This window comes from Heteronotia binoei, chromosome 20, assembly GCF_032191835.1.
Source record: "Heteronotia binoei isolate CCM8104 ecotype False Entrance Well chromosome 20, APGP_CSIRO_Hbin_v1, whole genome shotgun sequence".
NCBI lineage: Eukaryota > Metazoa > Chordata > Lepidosauria > Squamata > Gekkonidae > Heteronotia > Heteronotia binoei.
Window position 1 is genome coordinate 19,450,877 of NC_083242.1, and position 23,207 is coordinate 19,474,083.

The 23,207-nt window shown below is 51.0% G+C and overlaps 1 protein-coding gene across 2 annotated transcripts in view; it reads left to right on the forward strand.

Moving 5' to 3' along the window:
• Positions 1–868: 868 nt before the first annotated feature.
• SYT17 (synaptotagmin 17) overlaps positions 869–23,207 on the forward strand; it is a 135,166-nt gene continuing 112,827 nt past the window's right edge. Inside the window, exon 1 of one of the 2 annotated variants that reach the window (XM_060260878.1) lies at positions 869–1,002. In XM_060260878.1, the coding sequence (XP_060116861.1) occupies positions 940–1,002 (63 nt within the window). In that variant the 5' untranslated portion in view covers positions 869–939. Of the gene's footprint in view, positions 1,003–12,849; positions 12,897–23,207 lie in introns of those variants that run through there. The other variant, XM_060260879.1, reaches the window with a different exon arrangement.

The window sequence follows — 23,207 nt, forward strand, 5'->3', positions numbered from 1 at the left end:
GTCACATAAACTATAGAACAAGAATTCTGAACAGGGCTTTGTTGCTTGTGCCTGTTCCAGGTAGAGGGACTCAGATGTCAGTTGCCTCTGACAACTTTGTCCCAGGCGTTTCTGGTGTGTGCTTGGGCTTGGAGTATCTTGAAAAAGTTGTACAGCCTTATTGGTCCACACAAAATTCAAAAACAAGAGACCCGTGGGATACTTTTTTTTTTAGGACCAACCAAAATCAACACAAAACTGCAAGTTTTTGAGCTCAACTGAGCTCTTCATCAGGTACGATGTAACAAGGTTTTTTTTAAAGGTAGAAGAGTAGAAGACAGAATTCTTATGACCTAATCTTCATGACCTGAGAATTCTGCCTGCCCCACTCTATCTTTTTAAATTCCATAACATTCAGCGTGCTGAAGTGCTCTGGTGAACTCAAAAGCTTGCACAGCTTTGTGTCAAGTTTGGTTGGTCTTGACAAAAAGGTGTTACATGGATTTTTTTGGGGGGGGGGGCATTGTGTGTGTATCAGAACAGTTTGCTGCAACAGCACATTTTCTTGTAAGGCTGCTGCTGGAATGGGGGGGGAGAACCCTCCAAATTCCACTCGTTTTTTTGCATTGACCCTCCTACATGTTGCTGTTTGGCAGCCTCTCCATCTGGTGACAGACAGATGGATGCCTCTTGCTTCCAAGAGATGCTTCCTCCAGATACACCCTGAGGGTTTTCAAGGTGGAGGGGGGGGATAATATTTGAAGGAAAGCGGAGCTGAGAGAAAGGAATCCAAATTGCTAAAAATGTAGCAGTTTCCTGCGCAACTGAGCTGGTGGGGGGGGGGAATGCACCCACATGCCAAGAGCAAAAGAAGAAATAAGAAAATAAACTGTGCAGTTGACTGACAGGCTTGAAGACCCCATCCTTCCCAGTGGAGATATCACAGCAAGCCAGGGTGGCATGCAAGGAATATCCCAGGAGCAGACCCAGAAGCGAAACCCGAGCACCAGGAAGAAAAGTCTGGTGAGGAAACTCTGCAGGGTGTGTGGGGGGGGAAAGCAAGGGGTTTTTTTTCCACCGGGCAAACCAATCGTGTTGTTGGGTTTGGATGGCTGCAGGCAAAATGAAGAGAGACTGGGTTCGCGAGCTACACCAGTTTCTGTGAATCCTAATGGAGCAGGCGTGTGCTCAGGTGGGTCCGGAAAGAGCTATTCTGGGCAGGGGAACAGAAGACGATGGCAAGTTTGTGTGTTCCTTGGGTGGGGGAAGCTGTTGATTCAGACGTGGGGTGCATGCTGGTGGTGGCGGTAGAATAACATGAGCTTGCATATGAGAGGCGCAGCACTGTTGGCTAGCGAAAAACGTAACACCATCTAGCTTCCTCCAGGTTCCAAATGATACCCACCTGTTTGACAAGCACAGGTGCATCCGGTGTTTTTAGGGTTGCTTCCTGGCGGCTGCCAACTTTGTAAGAACAGTGATGGGGCTGGAGATAGAAGCTCTGCCTGCCCCATGTTAGGATGGAGGGGGGAGCACTTGTCCTGGGTGGGGAAGACTATGTGTGAAGCTGCAAACTGGGGAATGGGTGATGTTTTTATGCACAGAGTGTGAGCAGGTCCGTCTCTGTGGCTGAAGCTCTGTGTGGTTGGGTATGCACAAAAGAGAGAGATGTTTTTCCAATCAGTTTCTAGCTCAGGGCATAGAAGTTCCCAGGTTAGTCCTTGGCCTTTTCCATGGGGGTATCTTGTGCACTGGGAAGGACCATTCTGTGTCTGAGACCCTGGAGAGTTCCTCTGGCCATGTGCAGTAGGCACCCCTTCGCTAGATGCACCGGGACCTCTTTGGGTAGAAGGGAGCTGTGCACATTTCTGTGTAGGGCTGGCATCTCTAAGGTCCCAGGTTCAAGTCCAGGCATTTCCACTTAAATGGATCTCGAACAGCAGGACTGGGAAAGATTGCCACTAGGAGAGCAGCCAGAAAGCTGGGTTTGGTTGTTGTTGTTTGTTTAAACAGGGTGTCAAACTCCTTTGTTATGAGGATCAGATTTGACACAAATGAGACCTTGTCGGGCCAGGCCATGTGTGTCATCAAATGTAATAGAAGAGTTATGTGCACATAACTCTTGGCACATTGGCTCTGTCCTTAGACCTACCTTGATCAATTCTGGACCATGTGGTGAGGCATACAATAAGACACTGGATGCAATATGTACGCCCTTGATTAGGACATAAGGCTGCAGAATAAGAGGTCCAGCGTGGTTCTATGGCTTTATTGTATTCTGTATTATTGTATGAGCCAATATGTGTACTTAACTTTTCCGACCTCTGAAGACCAGTCTAGGTTGAAACACGTCAGATCAAGTTCAGTTTAAGTGGGTTCCCATTGTGGTTTTACGATCGTACAAAGGATAGAGGCTACATGGTTTTAGCTTTCTATAATAAATACATAAATGTTTGCTTATGATTGATTATACAGTTTGCTTTTAATGTTTGGTCCTTTAATTGCATATTAACCTTTTAGTGTTCTTGCTTCATAAAATGTAATGCCAGGTAGCAAAGATATAAAATTTGTAAAAGACACAAACACAATTAAGATCTTTTTAAAAAACCCTTAAAACATGCTTAAAACATTAGCACGTTGCTCTTAAAGGTGTTATCTTTGTATTTCTCCCATGGGATCCAGGGAACTGGGCAAAGGAAGCTCTGGCTCTTTCCTTCCTTCCTCAGGCGACCAGGAGGGGGAGGAGCCTCAGCCAATAGAAGGAGGAGAGGCTTGGCTTAGTAGCTCTGCTGTGCAATGGAGAGAGCCTGACAAAGCAAGCTCTGCCTCCGTCTCCTTCCTCCCCAAGGGAGGAGCCTCAGCCGATGGAGAAAATGGAGGTTTTGCCCTGTAGCTCCTGTGCAATTGAGCAAGCCTGGCAAAGCAAGCTGTGATGCAGAAGGGAGCAAGAGAGAGGGGGAAGGAAGCAGATGACAGCCAGTTGCTCAGGGGTCTGATAGGAGCCCTCCGGGGGCCTGGTTTGGCCCCTGGGCTGCATGTTTGACACCCCTGGTTTTAAAAAAAGCAGCTGCTATCCTATGGGCCATAATTATGGCTTACTTTGCTGTTGGTGTTGGGAGCAGGACTGGCAAGATCCTCAGTCATCTCACACACCCACTCACTATCAGCCTAGCCTAGCCTACTTAACGTTGCCAACACCAGTGTAGGAAATTTCTGGAGATTTGGGGGTGGCATCTGGGGAAGGGAGGGAGCCCATCAGAGAAGTGAAACCAGAGAGCCTGCCCTTCAAAGTTCTTCCAGGGGAACTGATCTCTGCAGTAGTAGTAGAAGAAGATATTGGATTTATACCCCGCCCTTCTCTCTGAATCAGAGTCTCAGAGCAGTCACAATCTCTTTTACCTTCCTCCCCCACAACAGACACCCTGTGAGGTGGGTGGGGCTGGAGAGGGCTCTCACAGCAGCTGCCCTTTCAAGGACAGAGTCTCAGAGCAGTCACAATCTCCTTTACCTTCCTCCCCCACAACAGACACCCTGTGAGATGGGTGGGGCTGAGAGGGCTCTCACAGCAGCTGCTCTTTCAAGGACAATTCCTACGAGAGCTATGACTGACCCAAGGCCATTCCAGCAGGTGCAAGTGGAGGAGTGGGGAATCAAACCCGGTTCTTCCAGATAAAAGTCGGCGCACTTAACCACTACACCAAACAGTCTGGAGACCTGCTTGATCTCCAGGAGAATTCCAGGCCCGACCTGGCGCTTGGCCATCTTAAATCTACCCAAGAGGGCTGTTGTGAAGATATTACGGAGAAGTGAACAAACATGTGTGCAAGCACCAGTCGTTTCCGACTCTGGGGTGACTTTGCTTTCACAACGTTTCCACAGCAGACTTTTTACGGGGTGGTTTGCCATTGCCTTCCCCAGTCATCTACGCTTTCCTCCCAGCAAACTGGGGACTCATTTTACCGACCTCAGAAGGATGAAAGGCTGAGTCAACCTCGAGCCGGCTACCTGAAAACCCAGCTTCTGCTGGGGATCGAACTCAGGTCGTGAGCAGAGCTTAGGACTGCAGTACTGCAGCTATAACACTCTTTGCCACGGGGCTCTTGTATCCCAAGGTAAGGTGGGGGTAAAAACACAGCAGGAAGATTTTTGAGTCCACCCTCACCTACCTTTTGAAGGACTGAAACTAGATCCCATTGGAGACCAAAGCAGAGAAAGGGGGGGGGGAATTAGGGATTGGCTAAGGTTACCAACTTTGCCTTGAGAAATTCCTGGAGATTTGGGGGCAGAGCATGGGTGGGGAGGGAATGCAGCTGGTATAATACCATAGAGTCCACCTTGCAAAGGAGTAATTTCCTCCTGGGAAACTGATCTCTGTCCTCTGTACTGACTGATCCCTGTAAAGAGAAGAGATCCTGGGACCAGAACCCCCATCCACATTCTGGGTAGTTTTGTTTTCTCCCAAACAAGTACATGTTTTGCTTTTTTTGGCAGATGCTGGCTCTTCTAGAAAAGCCAGCTTCTTCCCTGCAAAGTCCAATTCAAGAAATATCTGGAGACTTTGGAGGTGGAACCAGGAGCCATGAGACATTGGGGGTGGAGCCAGGAGCAAGGGTGTGGCAAGCATGATTGAACTCCAAAGGGAGTTCTGGCCATCACATTTAAAGGGACTGCACACCTTTTAAATGCCTTTCGTCCATTGGAAATAATGAAGGATAGGGGCACCTTCTTTTGGGGCCCATAGAATTGGACCCCCAGGTCCAATCTTTTTGAAACTTGGAGGGTGTTTTGGAGAGAGGCGCTGGATCCTATGCTGCAAATTTGGTGCCTCTACCTAAAAATAAACCCAGAGCCCCAGATACCTGCGGATCAATTCTCCATTATACCCTATATGAATCGGTCTCCATAGGGAATAATGGAGTGCCCAGCAAATATTTCCCTCCTCCCCACTTTCTGATGACCCTGAAGCTGGGGGAGGATCTCCCAACCGGGGGGTCACCTGTCCCCAACTTGGCAACCCTACTGGTGCATGAGGTAAAATTACTGTGACGGAATTACAAAGCAGCTCCACGCTGAGTCAGAGCGGTGGTTACTGTGCTCTGGCTGATGTAGGGTGGCCAGACCGTCCCGGTCTCCCGGGACTTTCCCGGTTCTGGCCCCCAATTCCCGGCTCCCGGCCTGGGTATACCGGGACCATTAAGAGGTCCCGGTTTAGCCAGCCAGAGAGCCGGGGGCCGCGCGCCCGGGCGGGGAAGGCGGCGAGGGAGGGAGGGAGCGACCCTGCGCGTGCGCAGATCGCTCTGCGCACGCGCAGGGACGCTCCCTCCCTCCCTCGCCGCTTTCCCCGCCCGCCCACGGGGCCCGGCGGTGGTGGCGGAGGCCCGGGAGGGCGTCGGAAAGGCCCGCGGGGGTCGCTGGAGGCCCTCCAGCGACCCCCGCGGGCCTTCCCGAGGCTTCCCCGGCCTCGCAACCCCCACCCCCCGTCCTTACCTGCCCGGGAAGGCGTCGGAAAGGCCCGCGGGGGTCGCTGGAGGCCCTCCAGCGACCCCCGCGGGCCTTCCCGAGGCTTCCCCGGCCTCGCAACCCCCACCCCCCGTCCTTACCTGCCCGGGAAGGCGTCGGAAAGGCCCGCGGGGGTCGCTGGAGGCCCTCCAGCGACCCCCGCGGGCCTTCCCGAGGCTTCCCCGGCCTCGCAACCCCCACCCCCCGTCCTTACCTGCCCGGGAAGGCGTCGGAAAGGCCCGCGGGGGTCGCTGGAGGCCCTCCAGCGACCCCCGCGGGCCTTCCCGAGGCTTCCCGGGCCTCGCAACCCCCACCCCCCGTCCTTACCTGCCCGGGAAGGCGTCGGAAAGGCCCGCGGGGGTCGCTGGAGGCCCTCCAGCGACCCCCGCGGGCCTTCCCGAGGCTTCCCCGGCCTCGCAACCCCCACCCCCCGTCCTTACCTGCCCGGGAGGGCGTCGGAAAGGCCCGCGGGGGTCGCTGGAGGCCGGGGCCTCTAGCATTCCCCCCCGTTCTCCTCCGCCGGGGGGGGGGGCGTCGGAAAGCCCTCTCCGCCGCCGCCGCCGCTGCCGGACTCGCCGCCGCCGCCGGACTAGCCGCAGGTAAGGGGGCCGGGGGGGGGGGGGCTGGCGGGAGGGGGTGGCCTTCCTTCCTTCCCTCCTTCCTTTCTTCCTTCCTTCCCTCCTTCCTTCCTCCCTCCCTCCCTCCCTCCCTCCCTCCCTTCCTTCCTTCCTTCCTTCCTTCCTTCCTTCCTTCCTTCCTTCCTTCCTTCCTTCCTTCCTTCCTTCCTTCCTTCCTTCCTTCCTTCCTTCCTTCCTCCCTTCCTTCCTTCCTTCCTTTCTCCCTTCCTTCCTTCCCTCCCTCCCTCCTTATGTTCTTATGTGACCCAGAGTGTTGGACTGGATGGGCCACTGGCCTGATCCAACATGGCTTCTCTTATGTTCTTATGTGACGCAGAGTGTTGGACTGGATGGGCCACTGGCCTGATCCAACAGGGCTTCTGTTATGTTCTTATGTGACGCAGAGTGTTGGACTGGATGGGCCACTGGCCTGATCCAACAGGGCTTCTCTTATGTTCTTATGTGACGCAGAGTGTTGGACTGGATGGGCCACTGGCCTGATCCAACAGGGCTTCTCTTATGTTCTTATGTGACGCAGAGTGTTGGACTGGATGGGCCACTGGCCTGATCCAACAGGGCTTCTCTTATGTTCTTATGTGACGCAGAGTGTTGGACTGGATGGGCCACTGGCCTGATCCAACAGGGCTTCTCTTATGTTCTTATGTGACGCAGAGTGTTGGACTGGATGGGCCACTGGCCTGATCCAACAGGGCTTCTCTTATGTTCTTATGTGACGCAGAGTGTTGGACTGGATGGGCCACTGGCCTGATCCAACAGGGCTTCTCTTATGTTCTTATGTGACGCAGAGTGTTGGACTGGATGGGCCACTGGCCTGATCCAACAGGGCTTCTCTTATGTGACAATACTGACTTTGGTGGACCCAAGCACTGATTCAGTGTAAGGGAGCTTTGTGTTTGTGACTGGAGTAGACAATACTGACTTTGGTGGACCCAAGCACTGATTCAGTGTAAGGGAGCTTTGTGTTTGTGTCTTCTAGTGCAATTTTGTTCTCAGATCCTGTATTTACTTCATCAGTATATGGGATAAGGCACTTTCTCAACTGTGCTGCATAATGCAGCCTATTTATTTTGTCCTGTTGGCTCTATCTGCGCCACCTTCATCACTTTCGGGGTGTGGATCCCCCAGTGGAGTGGTCTCCCGACTCCCTCCGCCAGCTGTTTCTGATAGCCCTGCGCCCCCTCTTTCATTTGATATGTGTCCCGTGCGGGTGCCACCCTCCCGCCGGGAGATGCCGCAAAATGAGCCCCCTTGAGGCTTATGGCGGCAGGGCTCGGGGGAAGCGAGCTAGACTGCTGTTCTTTTGAGGGGTTATAGAGTGTTTCGAGCCCGTCCCTGTGGCATCGGTCCCATCATTGTGGGGCCCAGGGGGCCGGCGCAGCGGCACGCTGAAGCAGCCTGTCGGTCACTTCCAGGTTCCTGTCCTGCATCTCGACCGGTGTTATTAGTGACAGGCTGCTTCGGCGTGCCGCTGCGCCGGCCCCCTGGGTCCCTCAACGATGGGACCGATGCCACAGGGACGGGCTCGAAACACTCTATAACCCCTCAAAAGAACAGCAGTCTAGCTCGCTTCCCCCGAGCCCTGCCGCCATAAGCCTCAAGGGGGCTCATTTTGTGGCATCTCCCGGCGGGAGGGTGGCACCCGCACGGGACACATATCAAATGAAAGAGGGGGCGCAGGGCTATCAGAAACAGTCGGCGGAGGGAGTCGGGAGACCACCCCACTGGGGGATCCACACCCCGAAAGTGATGATGGTGGCGCAGATAGAGCCAACAGAGCCAACAGGACAAAATAAATAGGCTGCATTATGCAGCACAGTTGAGAAAGTGCCTTATCCCATATACTGATGAAGTATATACAGGATTTGAGAACAAAATTGTTTCCGGCGGTGATATTTGGGGGATTTTTGGGGACGTCACAGGAAGTGCTGTGAAGTCACTTCCTGTTTCCGGCAGTGGCATTTGGGGGAAATGATGTCATTTGGGGGAAATGATGTCACAGGAAGTGATGTCACTTCCCGTTTCCGGCAGGTGACGCGGGGGAAATGATGTCACAGGAAGTGATGCCACTTCCTGTTTCCGGTGGTGGCATGACGTCACCCCTACCCACCCACCCACCCCACAGTGTCCCTGGCTGGCCTTCAGACATTATGGTCACCCTAGGCTGATGGCAACACTCCGGGCTCTCCCCCAGAGAAAAAGGCTTCCCTGGAGCCAGTGATGTCAGGAGAGGAGTTTCCTCCTGTACCCAAAGCAGAGGCTCTCTGGTCACCGGTTCTGGGATCATCCACTTCACAGAAAAAGCCAGCAGGGACTCATTTTCATATTAGGCCACACCCCCTGATGTCACCATTGTTTTGTGCAGGGTTTTTTGGTAGGAAAAGTCCTGCAGGGACTCATTTGCATATTAGGCCCCACACCCCCTGATGTTGCCATTGTTTTGCACAGGTGTTTGGGGGTAGAAAAAGCCCTGCAGGAACTCATTTGCATATTAGGCCACACCCCCTGCCACCAAGACAGCCGGAGCTGCGTTCCTGCTTTAAAAAAAAGGCCCTTCACTTCCTAAAGAGAGGACCAGTTGGTGTGTCCCCTCTGGAGTAACACAGAAGAAGGAGGCTTGTCTGATGCTTGCTTGATAAGGTGCAAAGTCAAGGCAAAAGGCACAGATTTGGACTTTTAAAGAATATGTTGACGAACCTTTTTAAAAACTGGTCCTGTGTTTATCATGCTGTTCTGCTTTGCATGCAGAAAGTCCTAAATTGAATCCTTGGCATCTTCAGTTAGGAGGATCAGGTGATATATGGCATATGAAGCTGCCTTCTACTGAATCAGACCCTCGGTCCATCAAAGTCATATGAACATATGAAGCTGCCTTCTACTGAATCAGACCCTCAGTCCATCAAAGTCTAACTCAGACTGGCGGCAGCTCTCCAGGGTCTCAAGCTGAGTTTTTTCCACACCTACTTGCCTGGACCCTTTTTAGTTGGAGATGCCGAGGACTGAACCTGGGACCTTCTGCTTACCAAGCAGATGCTCTACCACTGAGCCACCATCCCTCCCCAAATGTGAAAGACCTCTGTGAGAGAGGAGAGGTGCTGCCAATCCGAGTGGACAACACTGACCTTGATGGAACAAGGGTCCAGTTTGCTATAAGGGAGCTTCATAGAAACATAAAGTCGGAAGGGACCTCTGGGGACATCTAGTCCAGCCCCCTGCACAATACAGGAAACTCACAAATGCCTCCCCCCTACATACCCCCAATGACACCTGCTCCACGCCCAGAGGTTGGCAAAAAAAAAAGACTAGTCACTCTCAGATCGAGAGATGTTGGGATGCAAGCCTTAGCTTTTTTTTCTTGACATGCTAGCTTTCTAGGAACAGGGAATGTCATTGTGTAGATCAGGGGTGGCCAAACTTCCTTAGCCACATAGAATAAACGTCAGATGTTTGAGAGCCACAAGACATTAATGTCAGCTGTTTGAGAGCCACAAGGCAGGCAGGCAAATAGATGGGGAGAGGGAGAAAGGGGGAAAGGAAGCAACTTTAACTTTAAATATGTTCTCCAAGCTGCCAGCTGGTTTGGCTTGCGGAAGTGATTTATAGAGACAAATTCCTTCTCCAAGCTGGCCAATGGGGCAGTGGGGCCTTCAAGAGCCACACAATATGTGTTAAAGAGCCACATGCAGCTCCTTGATGTAAATGAATGTTCAAGACAGGTGAGTCCTGAACTGCAATCTGAACATTTCCTCCACAGAGAAAACTAGCATTTCTGGGAGTGTAGTTCTAGAAGAGATTTCTCCCTGGCATATTCATTTTCTACAGGTTTTTTTTTTAGCACACACACACACACACACACTGTGGCTAATAGCCACTGATGGACCTCTGCTCCATATTTTTATCTAACCCCCTATTGAAGCTGGCTATGCTTGTGGCTGCCACCACCTCCAGTGGCAGTGAATTCCATATGTTAATCACCCTTTGGGTGAAGAAGTACCTCCTTTTATCTGTTCTAACCCGACTGCTCAGCAATTTCATTGAATGCCCACGAGTTCTTGTATTGTGAGAAAGGGAGAAAAGGACTTCTCTACCTTCTCCATCCCATGCATAATCTTGTAAACCTCTATCATGTCACCCCACAGTCGACATTTCTCCAAGCTAAAGAGCCCCAAGCGTTTTAACCTTTCTTCATAGGGAAAGTGTTCCAAACTTTTAATCATTCTAGTTGCACTTTTCTGCACTTTTTCCGCTATATCCTTTTTGAGGTGCGGTGACTAGAATTGCACACAGTATTCCAAATGAGACCGCACCATTGATTTATACAGGGGCATTATGATACTGGCTGATTTGTTTTCAATTCCCTTCCTAATAATTCCCAGCATGGCAGTAGCCTTTTTTATTGCAATCGCACACTGTCTTGACATTTTCAGTGAGTTATCTACCACGACCCCAAGATCTCTCTCTTGGTCAGTCTCTGCCAGTTCACACCCCATCAACTTGTATTTGTAGCTGGGATTCTTGGCCCCAATGTGCATTACTTTGCACTTGGCCACACTGAACCTCATCTGCCACGCTGACGCCCACTCACCCAGCCACAACAGATCCCTTTGGAGTTCCTCACAATCTTCTCTGGTTCTCACCACCCTGAACAATTTAGTGTCATCTGCAAACTTGGCCACTTCACTGCCTACTCTCAACTCCAAATCATTTATGAACAAGTTAAAGAGCATGGGACCCAGTACTGAGCCCTGCTGCACTCCACTGCTTACCGTCCTCCACTGCGAAGACTGCCCATTTATACTCACTCTCTGCTTCCTATTAATTAGCCAGTTTTTGATCCACAAGAGGACCTGTCCTTTTACTCCATGACTCTCGAGCTTACTAAGGAGTCTTTGATGAGGAACTTTATCAAAAGCTTTCTGGAAGTCAAGGTAAGCAATATCTATCGGGTCTCCTTTGTCCACATGTTTGTTCACCCCCTCAAAGAAATGTAACAGGCTAGTGAGGCAAGATCTTCCCTTACAGAACCCATGCTGAGTCTTCCTCAATAACTCGTGTTCATCAATGTGCCTACTCATTCTGTCCTTGATAATAGTTTCTACCAACTTTCCCAGCAGTGAAGTCAGACTGACTGGCCTGTAGTTTCCCGGATCTCCTCTGGAACCCTTTTTAAAGATGGGGGTGACATTTGCTACCTTCCAGTCCTCAGGAACAGAGGCAGATTTCAATAAACGATTACATATTTTTGTCAGAAGATCCACAAGTTCAACTTTGAGTTCTTTCAGAACTCTTGGATGTATGCCATCCGGACCTAGTGACTTATTAGTTTTTAATTCGTCTGTCAGTTGTAGGACCTCCTCCCTTGTCACCTCAATCTGACTCAGGTCTTTCAACACCCCTTCCAATATAAGTGGTTCTGGAGCAGGCAAACACTTCTCACCTTCCACAATGAATAGGGTGAAGAATATTCCATCCTTCAAATCCCCAGTTGAAAGAGGCACAGCCTGTACAGATTGGCCACTTCAGAGAAAATTATATCAAAAGGTTTTTTTGTAGCAGGAACTCCTTTGCATATTAGGCCACACACCCCTGATGTAGCCAATCCTCCAGGAGCTTACAGTAGGCCCTGTAAGAAGAGCCCTGTAAGCTCCAGGAGGATTGGCTGCATCAGGGGTGTGTGGTCTAAGATGCAAAGGAGTTCTGTGCTACAAAGATAGGTGTGGGATTGAAATCTGACCCAGATCTTTCTGAAATGCCTTGTCAAATGTATATTAAAAAGGTAGTCCCCTGTACAGGCACCAGTCGTTTCCAACTCTGGGGTGATGTTGCTTTCACAATGTTTTCATGGCAGACCTTTTTACAGGGTGGTTTGCCATTGCCTTTCCCAGTCATCTACACTTTCGCCCCAGCAAGCTGGGTACTAATTTTACTGACCTCGGAAGGATGGACGGCTGAGTCAACCTGGAGCCGGCTACCTGAAACCAGCTTCCACTGGGATCGCACTCAGGTTGTGAGCAGAGAGTTCAGACTGCAGTACTGCAGCTTTACCACTCTGCGCCAGGGGGCTCTCCAAATGTCTTCAGAGCCTTTGGGTATGACTTTAATATATATATATACATACAAGTGTGTGCATGTGTGTGTATATATATATATTTTAAAGTCATACCCAAAGGTTCTGAAGACCCCCCCGCCTCGTTAACGCCCCTTAGCGGTGGTTCCCGGGAGTTTCCCTCCCCAGTTCCCAGGCTGAGCCAAGGTCCTGGCGACTACCGCCCCCTCGTGGCCCGGGCGAACCCAAACCCTCCCGGGAAAAGCCCTGCTTGGCTGAGGATTGGCGCGCCTCTCCGCGGGGACACGTGTTGTGCCGGCTGGACAAACCAGCTCCCTCCGTCAGCGCCGGCTGCAGTTTCCCCGCATTAAGCGGGCTGCCGGCGGGCGAAGGTCGTCGCTCCTCTTTCCCTTCCCGGTGCAATTCCAGGGAGCGGCGAATTGGGCTGGAGGCGAGCGGGACGTCGCGAGGGGGCTGCATAGCGTGACCGGCAAACCCCCTGAAGCGCCCCGGAGGGATGCAAGCCGCCCTGCCCTGCCGAGCCGGAGAGGCGGTTTACAGCAGTCCCCGGTTTCCCGTCGCCGCCAAGGGGGAAAGGAAGGCACGGCCTCATTGAGCAAACCGTGCACGTCGGAGCTGCCGAAGGGAGGCAGGCGGTAGCAGCAGACGCCATTCCCGAGCAGGCGGAGCAGCAGCCGAGACTGATGTGAGCCCGGGGAAAGATGGCGTATATCCAGGTAGGGCTGAACGGCGCCGGGGTATGGAGGAAAAGGCAGCCCCCAGGGCAGAGGGACGGGGAGAGGAGAAGGCAGGCGCGCTGGGCGGCCCCGGCTTGGGAGGTTGGGGAAAAATGCTGTTAAAGTTGCTTCCCTTCCACCCCTCCTTCCCTCTACCCATTTATTTGCCTTCCTTCTTCCGCAAACAGCAAGAAACTTCGGTGCCAGAAGAGAGTTGAGCGGCTGACTTTACTCCCCGGTGCAAAATCCAACCTGTAGAGCATCGTTCCTTATTTGCAGGAGGCAGGGCTAATTTTTTGTTTTTGCTTTAATGATTATTCTGTTTTTCGCTTAAATGATCGAATGCTTTACTTAACCCGTAGATCGGTATTGTGTTTTGGGGGTTTTTTGGCGGTGAGTTGACGGAATCGCTGCAAAAAATTGGATTCGCTGCAAAAAAAATTGGGCTGGGTGCAAGCTGTGGTTCTCCGTGTAGTGATTGTGGCTGAAGGTAAAGTGCGGTGCGCGCCCAGGGCGAACGGGAGAGGTTTGCTGGTTGCAAAGCGAGGTATAAACAACTCTTTGGCATGCACGAGGAGCGCCCGGGGAAGGGTTTGCTTTGTTCACTGGCCTTTTCCAGAAGGCGATGGTGGTTCTCTGGGTTGGGTGTTGCCCCCCAACCCAGGATGTGACTGTCAACATGTCCAAGCCTGCACGGTTGTGGAAGCCTCCATGAAAGGGAAGTGAGGAACGTGAAAGAGCGCAGGATTTGCACTGGGTGCTCTAGGACAGGAGTGTCAAACATGCAGTTTGGGGGCCAAATCAGGCTTCCAGAGGGCTCATGAGGCCTCCGAGCAACTGGCTGTCATCTGCTTCCTTCTCTCTTGCTTCCTTCTGCATCACAGCTTGGTTTGCAAGGCTTGCTCAATTACAGAGGAGCTACAGAGCAAAATCTCTATTTTCTCCATTGGCTGAGGCTCCTCCCTTGGGGAGGAATAGCTTGCTTTGCCAGGCTATCTCAATCACACAGCAGAGCTACTGAGCCAAGCCTCTCTTCCTTCTATTGGCTGAGGCTCCCCTCCATCCCCTCGGGAAGGAAGGAAAGAGCCAGAACTTTCTTTGCCCAGTTTTAAGCATGTTTTAAGTTTTTAATATATAATATATATATTTGTTTTTGTGTTCTTTAGAAAATGTATATCTCTTTCCTAATCTTAAATAGGTACACTCATGGCAAGACCCGACCTGACATGGCCTGGCCCAACAAGGTCTCATTTATGTCAGCTCCGGCCCTCATAACAAATGAGTTTGACACCCCTGCTCGGGGGGGGGAGGATTGACAGTTTTGCAGAAGTCGCTTTGGCAAGTTGTTGTCTTATAACCTTGATATATACAGGGCCTTTTTTGGCAGAAAAGACCCGGCAGGAACTAATTTGCATATTAGGCCACACCCCCTGATGTCACCATTGCGTCACAAGGCTTTTTGAAGGAAACGCCCAGCAGAAACTAATTTGCATATTAGGCCACACCCCGTGATACCAAGCCAGCCAGAACTGCGTTCCTGCAAAAAACAAACAAACAAAACAAAACCCTGTATATATACCGTATATCTTTTTGGCCCTGTCATGTGGCAAGGCATGATGGTGATCTCCTGTGGGTGGGACTGATAAGCCTGGCTTCAGGGGATGTAGCAGAGATCCAGCACATGCAGGGCTTCTCATGGAACAGAGGGGAGCCGGGCCCATTGAGTCCAGCATCCTGTTTGGTGAGAGCCAGTTTGGTATCATGGTGAAGTGTGCGGACTCTTATCTGGGAGGTTTGCCAGCATCCCTTGTCAGGAAAGATTCTGCCCATGTAATGGAAGGCACCTCAAAACAATCACCCATGTCTTACTTCACTGTGATTTCTGTGGGGAAGTGCGGGACTGTATAATCAAACCTATCCTGTCTAACCTTTATGGACTACCTGTGGCAAAGTTGGTTTTCTTTCTGCTATCTGACCGATGTTCCCATACCTTTAGCCTAGTTGCAAAGTACCTTTTGGCTGCCATAACAATCAGGGAGCAAAAGACTAGCTCCTCTTCTTGATGCTGACTAGTTTTTTGTAACTGAAACTGTGTGTAAATTTACTTCTATGCCAATAAAGGTATTTAGATTTGATTGGACTCTTATCTGGGAGAACCAGGTTTGATTCCCCACTCCTTCACATGCACCTGCTGATGTGACCTTGAGTCAGTCACAAGTTCTCACAGAGCTGTTCCTCTCTAGACCTATTTCTGTCAGAGCTCTCTCAACCCCACGTAGAAAAAGAGATTGGATTTATACCTCGCCCTTCACTACCCAAAGGAGTCTCAGAGTGCTTACAATCTCCCTTCCCCACAGCAGACACCCTGTGAGGTAGATGGGGCTGAGAGAGCTCTCTGAGAATTGCTCTTGAGTAGAACAGTCTTGAGAGAACTTGTGGCTGACCCAAGACCACATCAGCAGGTGTATGTGGAGGAGGGGGGAATCAAACCCTGTTCTCTCAGATAAGAGTCTGCACACTTGACCACTACACCAAACTGGCTCTACCTCACAGGGTGTCTGTTGTTGGGAGGGGAAGGGAAAGGAGATCTGTCAGCCACTCTGAGACTCCTTCGGGTAGGGAAGGACAGGCTATAAATCCAATCTCTTCTTCTTCTTCTCTCTGAGTCTCACATTGGCTGGTCAGAATGCTGCTGAGAAGCCCAAAAGCTTTTTTCCAGGGAGATATCAGTAACTGTGAGTTCAGGATGCCCTGCCTCTCACCATGGAGGTGTTGTTGAGTCATCATGGCCCACAGCTGTCCATAGACCTCTTCTGTGACTCAGTGGAATCCCCTTCTTTGGCCAGTGCTCAGCTTAGTCCTGTGGCAGTGAGTTCCATAAGTTAATTATGTACAGAACAAATTGGAGGAATCAGGGCTTTTTTTGTAGCCGGAACTCCTTTGCATATTAGGCCGCACCCTCCTGATGTAGCCAATCCTCCAGGAGCTTACAGGGCTCTTCGTACAGGGTCTATTGCAGGCTGCAGGAGGAGTGGCTACATCAGGGTGTGTGTGGCCTAATATGCAAAGGAGTTCCTGCTGCAATGAAAGCCCTGGTAGTAATATTTTCGTAGCACCTGGTACACATGGTTTGGTTCTAAAGCAGCCTTCTGGGTTAGGTTGCTATTACTACCCTATTGCAGAATGGAAGCAGAGTGAGAAAGTTAGCAAAGTTCATAGTGGAGGAATGATTCCAACTGGGAGCTGGTGAATTTATAGTTCCCTCTCTGAGCTTTGGTTCCCCCAGGCCTGTAGCTATAGGGGGGAACTGTGGAGGCCATGCCCCTGATTTCCTGTCAGGTACCCCATCTCAGGAGACCCTGACCTTGCCTTCCTCCCCCTTCCCTCGCAATGGGGGTGAAGGCTGAAAGGCTGGGGTTGCCCCCCGGCCTCTCAGCTTTCACCCATGTGACCCCTCAAGCACTGGGGAGGGGGCAGGTGGGAAGGTCAGGCACCCTGTCGGATGCCCTGAGTCACGGTGGCAGTGGCCAGGGGAGGGGAGGGGAGGCACTAACTTTTTTACAGCCCCCCCCAAATTTTAAAAGAGAGCCAGCTTAGTGTAGAGGTTAAGTGTGTGGACTCTTATCTGGGAGGAGCCGGGTTTGATTCCCCACTCCTCCACTTGCAGCTGCTGGAATGGCCTTGGGTCAGCTGTAGCTCTCATAGGAGTTGTCCCTGAAAGGGGAAGGAGATAAAGGAGATTGTAAAGGATAAAGGAGATTGTAAGCCGCTCTGAGACTCTGTTTCGGAGAGAAGGGCGGGGTATAAATCTGCAGTTCTTCGTCCTCTAAAATCCCGGGTATGGGCTTGGGTTCCCTCGGAGTCTTCACCCCGCAACTTCTTTACAGCCCCACTGCCAGCCCTGTTCTTCTGACGGCTTTAATGATAAAAGCAGCTGCCTTTTATAATTCAAAAGCCGAATGACATCTCGATTCAGAGCAAGAGAGCAACGGAGGGTCAGTATCAGAAAGGCATCTGCGTAAGTGAAAATGGATGGCTTAACGTTACTGAGAGCTGGCATGCTGATTAATGGTCTTTTGCAGCCCCAACATAAGTCTTTCACTAGGATGCAGCCCACGTGAGGGTTCACAATAATAGCCTGCAGCATAAACCTGTGGGTGGCTGGCACCTGGATTCGGGGCAACTGCGCCCCTCTATTATTTTCCTTTCTGCACAGCATCTCAAAGAGGCCCTTTAGTCCTTTAGCAATCTTGGCCTGCCGTTCCCTTGGCACACCGGTGATTCTGGCATCCCAGCTACTCCTCCGATATACCTTGATGTAAAGCTTTCTTTTTAAAAACAGCTGTATCTGGTTCCACGCTGAGCCCTTCAGAACCCTGTTGCAGTGGCTTGACGCCGAACCGAGATGGACTGTGGCCCGCTGGCCTCTGAAAACTCCAGCCAGGAGTTGACCTTCAAGCAGCCATGACTCACGCACATTTAAAGATTGCTAGAACCAAATTTCAGATTCGACAGATGTTATAACCCAGGCTCTGCTTGGAACTCAGGGTAGCTTAAACAGATGCATCACACACATGTGCGCTGCCTTAGACTCCTGTTCAAAATTTGTCTGCCCCGTCTTCTGATTGCACGTCCAGTCCTCCAAGGATCTTAGACATACACGAATCTCACCTTCTCCATTTTGCCTTCATGACAACCCTATGAGGTAGCTCAGGCTGAGAGAGAAGAGATAACAGGCCTAAAGCCAACCAGCAAGTTTCTCCCTTCCACCTTTTGGAGAGCCAGTTTGGTGTCGTGGTTAAGTGTGCGGACTCTTATCTGGGAGAACTGGGTTTGATTTCCCATTCCTCCACTTGCTGCAGCTGCTGCAATGACCTTGGGTCAGACGTAGCTCTCACAGAAGTTGTCCTTGAATAGGCAGCTTCTGTCAGAGCTTTCTCAGCACCACCCACCTCACAGGGTTTCTGTTGTGGGGGAGGAAGATAAAGGAGATTGTAAGCCGCTCCGAGATTTAGAGTATAGGGCAGGATATAAATCCAATATCATCATCTTCCTCCTCCTCCTCTTCTTCTGCCTCCTTCTCTCCCCCTCATGTATGTGGGGATGAGCTGTGGCTCAGTAGCAGCTGATATGTTTTGTGAGAGGAAGGTCCTAACTTGGATCCTGTCATTGAAGAATCTCAGGCGCCAACTGCAGGAGAAGACCTTTCTCTGTCCACAAACCTGGAGAGCTCCTGTCCAGACTGAACAGTAGTCCAGACCTGGTTGTGTTTGGTGCCTTGTAAACAGGACTGAGGGGAAAGGCCTCACGACAACAACCCTGTGAGGTAGGTTAGGCAAAGAGAGAGTGATTTGCCAAAGGTCACCCTGCAAGCAGAGGAGAGGATTTGAAGCTGGGTTCCCCAAAGCCTAAGCCACAGGTGGCCAAACTGCAGCTCGGGAGACACATGTGGCTCTTTCACACATATTGTGTGGCTCTCAAAGCTTCCACTGCCCTGTTGGCCAGCTTGGAGAAGGCATTTGTCTCTTTAAGTCACTTCTCCAAGCCAAGCCAGCCAGCTGCTTGGGCAATGCATTTAAAGTTAGTTGTCTTCCTTCCCTTTCTTCCTTCCTTCCTCTCTCTCTCTGATGGTCATGTCTTTCAGCTCTCAAACATCTGATAGTCATTCTGTGTGACTCTCACATTCTCAAGGCGCAGGCAGGCAGGAGTCCAAAGTCAGTCCAAGGTCAAAGTCCAGGAAGTTAAACAGGGGCCAAGTCACCAAAGCAAAATCGCAAACCGGAATCAGAAGTCTGTGTCCAAAAGCCAAAGCGTCAGGGTGCCAAGGAATTCGAGCAGGTCAGGATCTGGAATCAGGAAGGAGTGTGGATGCAAGCCAGGGAATTGACTTCTTGCTTCCACAAGGTTACCAGGTTCTGGGTGGGAGTTATATGGGAGCCTCAATCAGCCTACTCCCTGAGTGGCAGCGACTCTGCTAGAACTCAGGGCTGAGAGATCTGCAGCATCGGCGTGCCTCATGTCTTCTTTCTGAAAGTTCTTTCTGGAGCCTGCTTCGAACTCTTGAGATGGGATGAGGAGAGCTTGTAGGAGATTGACTGCCAGCAGTGGACACTGGTGCCTGGAATGTGGGGAGAATGATTGATGGGTCAGCTGCTGGTTGTTCAGCTGAGGAACTAGCTGGCAACTCCTCCAGGTCTGTTAACTCTTCCAGCTCCCCCTCGTCAGGGCTCATGACACTCTCTTATGTTAAGCAAGTTTGGCCACCCCTGCCCTTGACTGACAACCAAATCCCAGTTCTTGCAGGGCTCCCCTTTTCGGATTGCTGCCACCAACAGTCACAGCCAGGCTTTGGTTTGCAAACTCTGACCAGGCTACTGGTGCTCAATGTGTGCGGGGGAGGGGGGGAGGTACCGCTACCCATTTCCTAGGCCCCCGGATTGTGAGCTTGTAGGGAAGACTGGGGAAGTGTTCTGAGCATCACATTGAATCAGCACGGTAAAAGTCCGTCAGCCCTCAAAGTTTCTCCAGGACTGCTCTGCGCCGAAATACATTTTCTTAAAATACAGCTGCAAGAGCCTCAAAAGCCACGGGTCATTCCTGTGCCTTTGTCTCTCACCGAGCAGAATAAAACATTTATCCTGCTTCCTTTTATTGCTCCAGCTGCTATAGGAAACAGCCCTGTCTAAGTTCGTAACGGGGAAAGAGAGAAGAACGTTCGACAAACTGAGCTGCGTAGAAATAGCAGCTGTCTCTCAGAAAGCTGCCTTTTGCAAACCACAGGGGTCGTTCTTTCTTAAGAATGTAAGAAGAACCTTGCTGGATCAGACTGGTGGCCCATCCAGTCCAGTGCCTTGTTTCCCAGAGTGGCTCCCCAGTTGCTCTAGAGCAGGGGTGTTGAACTCGTTTGTTATGAGGGCCGGAACTGACATAAATGAAACCTTGTTGGGCTGGGCCATGTGTGTACCTATTTCAGATTAGGTAGCAGAGATACAAATTTTATAAAGAATACAGAAAAACACACACACATGTATTTTAAAAACTTAAAACTTGCTTGAAACGTTAGCACTCATTGGTCTTAAAGATGCTTTCTTTGTATTTCTCTCATGGGATCCAGGGAACTGGGCAAAGGAAGCTCTGGCTCTTTCCTTCCTTCCCAGGGGACTGGGGGGAGCCTCAGCCAATAGAAGGAAAAGAGGCTTGGCTCAGTAGCTCCACTGTGCAGTTGAGAGAGCCCGGCAAAGCAAGCTATTCCTCCCCAAGGGAGGAGCCTCAGCCAATGGAGAAAATAGAGGTTTTGCTCTGTAGCACCTGTGCAATTGAGCAAGCCTTGTAAAGCAAGCTGTTATGCAGAAGGAAGGAAGAGAGAGGGAGAAGGAAGCAGATGACAGCCAGTTGCTTGGGGGCCTGATAGGAGTCCTCCGAGGGCCTGATTTGGCCCCCGAATTGTTTTTTTGACACCCCTGCTGTAGAGGACCCACAAGTAGGACAAAGAGGTTTTCTCCTGCTGTCGCCTCTTAGCCCTGGGGGTCAGAGGTTCCCCTTGGTCACCACGGCCAGTAGCCATTGGCCAGCCCCTGTGAAAGCTTCCTTCTTGTTCTGTCTTTCCTCATGCCCCATGCTTTGTGGGTCCCAAACAGCTGCTTGTCTTTGCTTTTCTCTCGGCTTGACAGATTCTGAGGAATTGTCAATTGACTGCATTTGCTTTCCTCCCTTGTGCTTGGAATCTGCTGTGGTTGCCAGTTCCTGGTGGTGCTAGGGGCTGCATAGACATTTTGAGGGCTCAGTCCAGGGATCTCTTTTCTTGCATGTCAGATATCATTATTGCTTCGACCTCCTCTGAGAAGCATGGAAAAGGGTCCTTGAAGGACTACCACTTCCTATACTGTCAGCCCACCCAGTTTGGTGTAGTGGTGAAGTGCACAGACTCTTATCTGGGAGAACCGGGTTTGATTCCCCACTCCTCCCCTTGCACCTGCTGGAATGGGCTTGGGTCAGCCATAGCTCTTGTAGGAGTTGTCCTTGAAAGGGCAGCTGCTGTAAGAGTTCTCTCAGCCCCACCTACCTCACAGGGTGTCTCTTGTGGGGAAGGGAGGTAAAGGAGATTGTGAGCCGCTCTGAGATTCAGGGTGGAGGGCGGAATATAAATCCAATATCTTCTTCTTCCTCCCTGGGCCCCTTCCTGCAGAGCGGAGGAAGGTGTTGACCAGACAGGGGCCTTTTTAGTGCTGTCCCCCTGCCTTTGGAATGCCATCCCACGTGAGGCTCTTTGGTACTTTTCTTGAGGCACTAAACTGGAACGTTTCTTTTTGCCCAGGTTTTTATTTTTACCTTTTTAAAAGAATAAGCAGGAAGGCAAGGCAGCAGGGCTGTAGCCGGGATTTCTTGTTTGGCGGGGCCGACAGCAGGATTTATTGTTTGGGGAGGGGCCAGGGGGCCACCCAGTTTATAAGCTGCCTTGGCTTCCACCAGCTATAGCCCCCTCTTGGCTCCCTCCCCCGCTGTGTCAGCGAAGGGAAGAGAAAAAGCGAAAGGGCCTGCAGCAAGGCTACTGCTTGTTCAGAGTGGCGGTGAACAAAGGGGACAGATTGGGGGCCATACAGTTGGAAGGGGGGGTTGAAATTATGGGCCTGTCCCCCCGGGCCCCCCTGTAGCTACGGGCCTGCAAGACAGAGAGGCCAAAGCAGAGATTATTATTATTATTACTATTATTATTACCACATAGTAGCAGAGTGGTAAAGCTGCAGTACTGCAGTCCGAGCTCTGCTCACGACCTGAGTTCGATCCCGGTGGAAGCTGGTTCAGGTAGCCGGCTCCAGGTTGACTCAGCCTTCCATCCTTCCGAGGTCGGTAAAATGAGTCCCCAGCTTGCTGGGGGGAAAGTGTAAAAGACTGGGGAAGGCAATGGCAAACCATCATGTAAAAAGTCTGCCGTGAAAACATTGTGAAAGCGACGTCACCCCAGAGTTGAAAACGACTGGTGCTTGCACCTTTACCTTTTTAGCTCTGGCATATTCCTTTGAAATATATATATTTTTTCTTTTTAAGACTACAGATAAGTGGAGAGGTAAGTGTTGGGGGGCATGTGCTCTTAAATTTGTTGCAGTAATGAACTGGGGAATCAGTTTAGTATCCTTGATAAAAAGCAAGCTCTCCCACCTGCCGGCATTTGCGACAGTCCCTTGTGACCGGCCAGCCCGTTCCGTTCGAGATGAGAAGGGTTTGCCCTTCAGTCAAGAAAACCCTCTGCCTCCACACCACTGAGCAATTCACGGCCATCTTCTCTTTTCATGCCCTCCTCCTGCCGTATAATTACAGTGTGCTTGTTTCTCTCGCGGCCAAATCGAGGACCATCTGTAGCCATCCAGAGATCGAAAAGAGGCTTTTGGGGCCTGGCAGAGGCTCCTTGGGAAAAAAGACCTTTCCTTAATCAAGGAAACTGTTTGTCTGCCTGGTGGTCTCTGGGCTTGTTTGGGGGAGAAATCAGTGTTCTCGGTTGTGGGATGAGTCATCCTTTGAATTACTTTCCAGTATATTCTTTCACGACGCTAGGACTCCAGGAATATATTAACCTGGCTCGCTTGCCGTGTTGCTATCCTTGCGCTCATGGGGACCGATGATGCATTGAGCACATGCGTGTCTAAACCTGGAAAACAGTTGTGCAAGTCAGCCTTTGTTTTGCGTGATGCAGGGATTGGATCGGCTAATTTAGCAGCAGATGCTGCCTCATTTTGGCTTCTGGCAGCATCCTTGCTCACACCAGGGGTGGGAGTGGAAACCAATGGAGCAGCCTTATTGCGCATGTGTATCACTAAAGTCTTGGGATCCCACCAAGTGTTGCAACCCCACCGTTTTGGCTCAGAGGTTTGGTTCAGGCAGCACATGATTTGGATCAGGGGTGTCAAGCATGTGGCCAGTGGGCCGGATCAGGCCCCTATAAGGCCTGCGAGCAATTCACTGTCATCTGCTTCCTTCTCACTCTCTTCCGTCCTACAGCATCACAGCTTGCTTTGCCAGACTTGCTTAACCAAGCTACAGAGCAAAGCCTCTATTTTCTTCATTGGCTGACCAGTACATGAAGCAACTTGGATACAAAAGCTCACAATGCCCAGCCGTTTCATGTTTCCCTCTGGGTCTTAGGTTCAAAGCATTGACCATGAGATTTCTGTAATGAATGGCAATAAATCAGAAGTAGGTTTGCAACTTACAGATTCGCACCTGAACAAGACCTGAACAGCATATTCGAGATTGCTACAACACAAGCGTTGTCTCCAGATTTTGATGCAGCAATTCAGAGCAAGAGGCGTCAATTAT